Source organism: Vicia villosa, linkage group LG7 (assembly GCF_029867415.1).
Source record: "Vicia villosa cultivar HV-30 ecotype Madison, WI linkage group LG7, Vvil1.0, whole genome shotgun sequence".
Lineage (NCBI taxonomy): Eukaryota > Viridiplantae > Streptophyta > Magnoliopsida > Fabales > Fabaceae > Vicia > Vicia villosa.
The window spans coordinates 45,000,156-45,009,377 of record NC_081186.1 but is presented as its reverse complement, the minus strand read 5'-3'; the positions used below and the strand labels follow the sequence as shown (position 1 = coordinate 45,009,377).

General features: G+C 35.2%; 1 protein-coding gene across 1 annotated transcript in view; it reads left to right on the top strand.

The window, feature by feature from the left end:
* LOC131618966 (protein FAR1-RELATED SEQUENCE 5-like) overlaps positions 1-9,005 on the top strand; it is a 13,118-nt gene extending 4,113 nt beyond the window's left edge. The window contains exon 2 of the mRNA XM_058890116.1: positions 8,817-9,005. Within this exon, the coding sequence (XP_058746099.1) occupies positions 8,817-9,005 (189 nt within the window). The remainder of the gene's footprint in view (positions 1-8,816) is intronic.
* The last annotated feature ends 217 nt before the right edge of the window (positions 9,006-9,222 follow it).

The window sequence follows — 9,222 nt, the reverse complement described above, 5'->3', positions numbered from 1 at the left end:
TCAAATACAATCTCATTTGTCGGTACGGCATCCCTGAACGGATTATCACGGAAAATGGCACAAATCTAAACAACAGAATGATTACTGAACTTTGCACACAGTTCAAGATCAAACATCATAATTCTTCTCCATATCGACCAAAGATGAACGGCGCGGTGGAAGCTGCCAACAAGAACATCAAGAAAATCATACAAAAAATGACAGTAACCTACAAAGACTGGCATGAGATGTTACCTTTTGCTCTTCATGGTTATCGCACATCTGCGCGTACTTCAACAGGGGCAACTCCATTCTCCTTAGTCTATGGCATGGAGGCAGTTCTTCCAATTGAAATTCAGATTCCTTCCCTAAGAATTATGAAAGAAGCCAATCTAGACGAAGACGATTGGATTCAAACACGGTTGGACCAGATAAACTTGATTGATGAGAAAAGGCTCGCCGCTATTTGTCATGGTCAGCTATACCAAAAGCGTATGATCAAAGCCTTCAACAAAAAAGTCAAAAGTCAAGCATACCAAACTGGTGGCTTGGTTGTCAAACGTATCATCTTACCACAAGGTGATCCTAGAGGAAAATGGACTCCCACCTACGAGGGACCATTCATAATCAAGAAAATATTCTCCGGCGGCGCCATGTTGCTTACCACCATGGATGGTGAGGATTTCCCACACCCTGTGAATGCTGACATAGTCAAAAAATACTTCGCTTAAAAAGAAAAAAAACAGCTCGCTAAGTTGAAAACCTGAAAGGGCAACTTAGGCAAAAAATGAGTGTCTCGGTGGATTGAAAACCCGAAAGGGCGATCCAGGCAAAAATTAGAGACTAAAGATATACTATCCCGGTAGGCTCAAAACCTGAAAGGGCAGCCTAGGCAAAAGTTAGGGAATGAAGCATACAACTATGTTCCGTTCAGCTGCCTACTCACCATCAAGATTCAACACCTCAAAGACACCGATTAGTCCAATCACTTTCTTCCAACAAGTGAGGGATGAGATGCTCGAAGACAGATTGGCAATAGCATAATTGAAACTTGACTGGATTGTTTTCACATAGCTATTTATCTTTATAAATATTTTCCAAAGCTTTCTGACAGTTTCCTACTTCTAGGATTGTTGTCTCCCTGTGCTAATCAGCCTATCATGGCTCTTTTTCAAAAATAAATGCAGCTTAGGCTCAAAAATCACTATTTTCACTTTTTTTGTTTTAAATACGTAAACGTCCCAATGATAATTCTGAATGAACATGTGCATTTGAATATGATTGATGTTTACTAGGAAAAACAGGAATAGCATTCAGGAAATGTCCCAATTATCTAGACATCATTCCATCAGAAGAAAATCCCCAAGAGAAGCGCATTTCTCAGCAAATTCCTCAAAAAGATTTTCTCTTCAAAAGAAGTCTTATCCCCCAGCAGGGTTGTTCCAGATTACTATCTTCAGAAGGCGTGATCCCCGCACCCGGACTTGGTCAGATAGTGCATCGGAGGATTATGCATCTTCCTCATTCCCATTTGAAAGGGCATCAGAACCTCCAGCTACCTTTCATTCCCAAGTAATAGTCAAAGATCCTTCAACAGAGTACCATGGTTCTCGAAGAATTTCCCCAGCCAAGGGTACTCAAACAAGACAAAAGATCATCAACAATCACAATATAGTCATATCCAGATGACTGACGGAAATTTATTTTCCCAAAATATATCACACATTCATATTCATACATCACACATTCATACATCATACATCATACATCATACATCATACATCATGCATTATGCGCATATTCATACGCATATTCATACACAACATAGCATGCCTATTTCTCCTGTAGCTCACATTACATGCATCATAAACATTGCATATCACTAACTTGATTTTTCAGGTAGACGGATATCTTCAACAAAGATGTTCTCAATCACATGCAGTGTTCACCTGAATTCCATGAACGGTTCTCTCAGATATAATCAAGCCGAAGATTCATTCTGATCATTTACCAACTCAAAAACAAACATCGAAGATCTAAAGTTGATACCTCAGACGGTTCCAGAACGATCTAACATCGCAGATCTAAGTCGATACCTCAGACGGTTCCAGAACGATCTAACATCGCAGATCTAAAGTTGATACCTCAGACGGTTCCAGAACGATCTAACATCGAAGATCTAAAGTTGATACCTCAGACGGTTCCAGAACGATCTAACATTGCAGATCTAAAGTTGATACCTCAGACGGTTCCAGAACGATCTAACATCGCAGATCTAAAGTCGATACCTCGGACGGTTCAAGAACGATCTAACATTGCAGATCTAAAGTTGATACCTCAGACGGTTCAAGAACGATCTAACATTGCAGATCTAAAGTTGATACCTCAGACGGTTCCAGAACGATTTAACATCAAAGATCTAAAGCTGATACCTCAAACGGTTCCACAATGATCAACTTTCAAAATCTAAAGCAGGAAAAACTTTGGACAAGTTCCATAGCAATCATCATCCTGGACTTAAAGCGGTAACCTTGGACGGTTCCGAAACAGTCAACACAAAGACTTTCAAGTCCTTCATCAAGATATAATCAATGGATTCATTCTGATGAACAAACCATCAACCCATTTACCAGGTGGCATCTGAAAGCCCATCTCAGGTAATGTTTCAATCTGCCAACAACGTTTCGCAGACGACAGTCAAATGCAACTTCCAACATCTCTTCTGATCAAGGTAAGTGCAAATTTTCAGGGCATCTAAATATTCATTCATCTTCTACCTTCAGATTCCAGACAATCTCTTCAGGTTTAAGAAGATTGAATAGGGGCAACTGTTATACCCCAAAATTTGCCCGCATCTTTTTTCAAGAAAACTCCAATCTGAAAATTAAGAGTCTCATATAATCATGGATTTTTATTTCAACAAATATCCTGACATATGAAATACTTAGTTTTTAGAATTTTTCTTATACAGTAATTTGGCTTGCAGTTGAATTTATTCTTACGCAAACGCCAAATACTGTTTATTACTTCACACATGCTATTTATTTATTTACAGATAAATAGTACTGACACGATTGGTACAGAGTTAAATCTTTTTGCAGGCGCAGAATCAGGAAAACTCAGACTGTACTGGTAACAAGTAGATTATTATTATCTTTTGTTTCCCACTAATTTTTATACTATATTCCATTATTTTCAAAAATATTTTCAAATCTCTTTTTCAAAAATCAAATCCTAACTTTATTCTCTACATCTCTCTTTTTCCCAACACTATCATACACTTTCTTTCAAATCTTATTTCCACTCAAATTTTCCTTCCCCAACGTCTCTATCCTTCTTTCCACTCTATAAATACCTCTCATTTTTTCATAAAAAATCTCACATCAAATTCTAATTCATCTCTCAAATTTCTACTTCATAAATCCATCCTTTCTTCTTCCCCGACAAAATGGCGAAGCGGTGGGAAACGTGTTTTCTTATGGTCATCACCATTGCTACGGTGATCATGTCTTTCTTCTGTCTACATAGCCCGGAACACTGTGGACCTGGGATGCTTATGCTCCCAATCATCTACATGTTACTATTTGTAGCATGGGTTATCAATCGTCATTCTTAAAATTTGCCGTATTTCTTATTTCTTAAATGTACCGTTTATTCGTACTGTTCAATATAGTATGTAATATTTGTACTGTCAGTATTAAATGTTGTACTATTTGTCATAATATTGCTTAATTACTCAGATAATATTTTGTGTGTTTTCTGCCAGTCAAATATTCATTTTTCTGTGCATTAAATGATTTTCAAGGTTATTATCGGTAATTTTGCCCGCATACGGTAAATATTAGTTATTTATTATGTCTGTGTTTTTCCTAACAAGTCATGTAAATAAACTTTCATTTTTCACATAAAACAAAAACAAAAACAACAAAAAAAGAAAATTAACTTTGACTGTTGATTTTTCACTCTAACTGCTACCTGAACAGTCAGTTGACAGCCAAACTGCTGGCAGTACAATTCTCAGTGTTTTGTACCGTCAATCAAACCAATCTTTCACAATTCAAAATTCCAAGATTTTTGTTCTAGAAGTCTTCTGAATATCACGCGATTAGCAGAGACTCAACACTGCACAAAAATCAGGTACGCTTAACTGTCTCCTACACAAACAGTCCCTGACTAGGGTTTTCTTGTTTTTACAGGAGAAACAAGCTTTTGAGACCTCAAATGGATTTCATGCACATCCATATATCTCAAAGTACCATCATACAAATTTTCAAACTTCAATTCACTCAGACGCACCGTCAGCAGCTCAAACAGTCAACAGACGACCCGTTTGACCAAAAAAGTCAACAGACAGTCAAAAATGAAATTTTTTGTCAAAGTCCATATTTTGTCAAAGGATTCATCATTTGATCATTGGATGATCATAATTCATCAAGGAAAGATCAAAAATCAACAAAACCCTAAGATTCAAAATTAGGGTTTTTGCCTGAAAAGTCAACTCAACTTTGACTGGTCATAACTCTCTCATCCTTCATCCATAAAATTCAAACCAAAGCTCATTTTGAAGTAAATTCAATTATCTTTCAAATGCAATTGATCCCATGGTCATTGCATTCACCATTTGAAAAATATGACCAAAGACATTACAGGTCATTTTCAAAGTCAACAAAAAGACACTTTTTTCAAAAGGACACACAAGGAGAATCAAAAATCATTTTGACATGAGACCAAAGACATTGGTTAGAGGACTCTTTGAGGTTTCCAAAAAGTGCAAGATCTCCTTCATATGATAAAAATTGAGGGATTTACACCTTGTTGAAGTTGGCTAAATTTTGGGAAAATGCATGAAACCAACATTGCTCAAAAATGTATTTTTTCCAAATGGGGCCAAGTTTTCATGGTTCAAACATCATTTCCATGATATTATGGGCCTCCCACGACCAAGACAAGGCCCATACCATTTTTATCCATTTTTGGCATAATTTTATCTTATTTTAAGATTAAATTAAAAGGAAAAATGGAAGGATAATGGATAGCTTACAATCTAAGCATGAGTCATCAAAGAATCTTCAATTTTCTGCAGAAGATTGAAGTACAAGGCAAGAGCATTGAAGAGGAGAAGACTTGGTCAACAATTCAAGGGTTTTTAATATAAAAAAATCAAGAATTCCACAAAGGCAACTAAAGGCTTCTTAGCTTCAATTCTAAGCACAACATAGTCTATATAAAGGCTATAACACTTCACAATCAAGGGGGACACGAATTGAGAGCCATTCTGATGCTTGTACCATGTTTGTAACAATTTGAAAATTTCAAAGAAATTCAAAATTCGAATTCTGAGTTTAATACATTTTCAATATAAACTAAACACTTAAACACCTTCCTCAAGCATTACTGAACATATCTCAATCATTTCCAAGTCCTGAAACCTCATAAATCGAGCTACCTAGGCCACGGTTTGTTCAAACTAAAACTAACTTATATCTCATAATCCATGCATGTTTAGCAAGATGTAGACATATATTTGTGTTTGGTTTGAGGTCCTAATCGTTTCTGGAAACTTAATTGAAGTTTGGACGCCTATACGAAGGATCACCATTTTAGGGTTCGAACCTTTAAATTTGGGGTTTTACGATCCATGCAAAATTATGAACTCTAAGTAGTACCTTTAAACTCGCATGAACAAGACGAATTGAACCATGGCATCGCGCCAAATTTATATTAATGTTTGCTTGCATTCGTTATTTTCAACAGGTGTAAAAGGTTGGAGTTTTTACACCACCTGCAATTGAGAGGTGTAAAAGACCCATCCTGAGGAAGATGATGATGCGTGGCGTCCTCTGATTGGCTGGAGGGCGCGCGCGTGTTTTTTTAAACTGATCTTGGATTCAGTGTTTTGCAGGTGCACCACGTGCGATGGTCCCCCACTTTAATCACCTTCTGATCCACTTGCCAGCTCATCCAACGTTCCAGAACACTCATCCTTACCATGTTCCCTCATGAATTTCCACATCTGATCAGTATCCTTTTATTTTCTATTTTATTTTAATTTCTTTGCAAAATTAATTAAAAATAGTTTTAAAAATCCAAAAAATACACAAAAAATATTTTTAGACTTCTAAAATAATGTTTTATTTTCTGATATAAAAATATTTTATTTTTCTTCATAATTTCAATATTTTACATAATTAATTAGTATATATTTATATATTTGCTTTTTAATTGTTCTAACTAATCAAAAAATCATAAAAAAAATTGTTCTTTATATAAAATATTGTTTATATATTATAAACTAATTTTGTACATATTTAGGATAATTTTCTCTTTAAGTTTTAATTATTTGTATAATTATTTGCATAATTATGTATTAATTAACTTAAATCAATTTCAAATCAATTTCAAAAATTCCAAAAAAATTAGTTTTGTTTTAAAATTAATTGACAAATATTTTGGTACATATTTTAAACTTAATTTCTAGGTTTAAATCTATTTTCATCTTTTTTCTTCATTTTAATTTAATTAATCATGCATTAATTATAATTAAAACCAATCATAAAAAATCCAAAAAGATGCATTTTTATTTTCTTGCAATTTAAATTCCTAGATAAATGTATAGGATGTCAAATTCATGTAAATAGGCTAGTTTACATTTCCTGCACAATCGATGTAATAGCGTAGATTTACTTTCCGCACTTTACATTTCTGCATTTTAATTTCCAGCATATATAAACTGCGCGTATGCCAAAGATAAAATTGAACTGTTAGATCACTAACTTCAAAGATAAAATATCTGAATACAAACACAATCACACTTGCACCTCTTAAGGTAATCCCTTCTCATTCTTTTCAAAAATCAAAGTCAAAATTCTACTGTTTCGAGTACAAAATCGAACCTTTTGTTTATATCCGGTGAAAGGATAGATTTTTAAAGGAAATAGGATAAAGACCTTACAACTCAGGGTAGACCTCCTAGTTTGCTTGCTCAAATCAAAACAAACAAAATTCTCATACACTGTTATTTTTCAAAAAAAACAAAGCTTTCCTAAAAGACAATATTTTGTATACATCCAAACACGGATCATTACAAAGTTAACGTTCTTTTTCAAAACATCTTTCGAAAGATAAACAAGCATTTGTATACATCCGCACAAGAATCATTACAAATTCAATTTACAAAGGTATTTGAAACCACATATGAGCATTCTAAAGCAATTGAAAAATAATCGAAAAACAAGTGAGCTAAGCAAACTTAAGAGCCCATGGATAACCATGGATACAAAGGGTGCTAACACCTTCCCTTTGTATAACCTACCCCCTTACCCAGAATTTCTTAAAGGTCTTTTTTCTGTTTCTTTTATAAACCTTTCCTTAATTGGATAAAATAAAAGGTCGGTGGCGACTCTGTGAATTTTCAAAAATGCGAAAGCATAAGCGATAAAAAAGAGTCAGTTCACGTATCTCTCCCGCTCAGAGGTATGGCCCGAAAAACAGAGGTCCACAATTAGCAAAACGACTGAAACACTCTAAAGGAGCAACTCCTAATGTTAGCTGAAGAAGCTACGCACATGCAGCTCGTTGGAGAAACAAAAACAAAAGCAAACACGCAAGCATTTAATGCTCTCTCCAAAGATCAAGACAATGGATATATTCAAGGCTACAAATAGAAGACCGTGTTCTTGATAGAGTGTGCAACTTGAAAAAAAAAGTGGTGCCTAAAAAACTTCAATGAAAATATCACAGTTGTGATTAAAGCTTATTAGAAGCATTATATCATACAAAAAATGCATTTTCCTTGAGCGACCAAGTTAAAGATCTGAAGCTTGAGATGACAGTGACTGTGGTCATTGTGAAAATCCTCTTTGAAGACCAAGTGAAGGTCAGAAGTTCAAAGGGGTCAATGAATGTTATATATGTTGATCAGATCACTGAACAGTTCATTATTGTGAGTCACAAGCAATTGGCTTGTGCAGGTTTGTTAGTCACAAGCAGTTAGCTTGTGCAGGATGTTAGTCACAAGCAGTTGGCTTGTGCAGGTTGTTAGTCACCGGCAGTTGGCTTGTGCATTGTATTGTTAGTCACACCAGTTGGGTGTGAAGATTGTAATCAGTTTTGGTTATAGTGGATTAAGTCCTTAATGAGAGAGGTGAAATCACCTGAGGAGGTGGACTGGAGGTAGCCTTATTGAGAAGGTGAACTAGGATAAAAATGAATGTGTCTTTTACCTTTTAAATCGTTCATTTTACTCATAACTTCCATGCAGCCTTTCTTCAGAACTGTACTTAACAAAGTCATAAGTTCTGGTGACGAAAAGAAGCTAAATGAAAGTTTATCTCGTTGGTTATGCATTATTGTTTTAAACATGCTTCCACAACATTATCCAAAGTATATCCAAGAAAATGAGATACTAGAAGAAGAGAAAAGATATCAATGGAAAGGGAAATAAATTTTGAAGAACACAATTCATGAAGGTAATGCTCAAGTCAAAGAGAGAAATGCTATGGCTCTTATCTAGAAGTATGAAGCCTTCAAGATGGAAAATGACGAGTCCATTGAAACCATGTTCTCAAGATTTCATACTCTGACTGCTGGCTTAAGAGTTCTAAACAAAGGATATACAAAATCTTATCATGTCAAGAAAATAATCAAAAGTCTACCAAGAATATGGGGACCAATGGTTACAATGTTCAAGGTCACAAATAATCTTGATGACGTATCCCTCGAAGAACTCGTCAATGCCTTAAGAAGTCATGATATCGAACTCGATGCAAATGAGCCTCAAAATAAAGGTAAGACTATCGCTCTTAAATCTGTTAAAATTTGTAACTAATGCTTTGCAGGCTGAAGAAGAATCTTTTGGATACAAGAAGACAAGCAGAAAACATGTCCTAGCTGTGAATAAGTCAAGAAACAATGAAGAATCACTAGTTGAATTAGGTTCTATGGTGAAGCTAACTTCTAGAGTTGAAGCACTCCAAGACTTGACAAACTCAAAATCATTAGGAGTAAAATTGCTCATAAACATCTGAACTACTTGGTCCAGAAGTTCATAATTCAGAAGTTCACCTTATAAATGTTGTATCACGCTAACCCTAAGATGTGAACACATGCATAAGCTTCTGAAATATCACGCGTGCAAGGTATGGTGACGAAATACATAGGTAATTGTTCCAATTAATTCAAAATCATGTTCTCTCCCTTAATTGTCAGAGTGGTTCAATGTTTGCCATGAATATGACTCTAAAA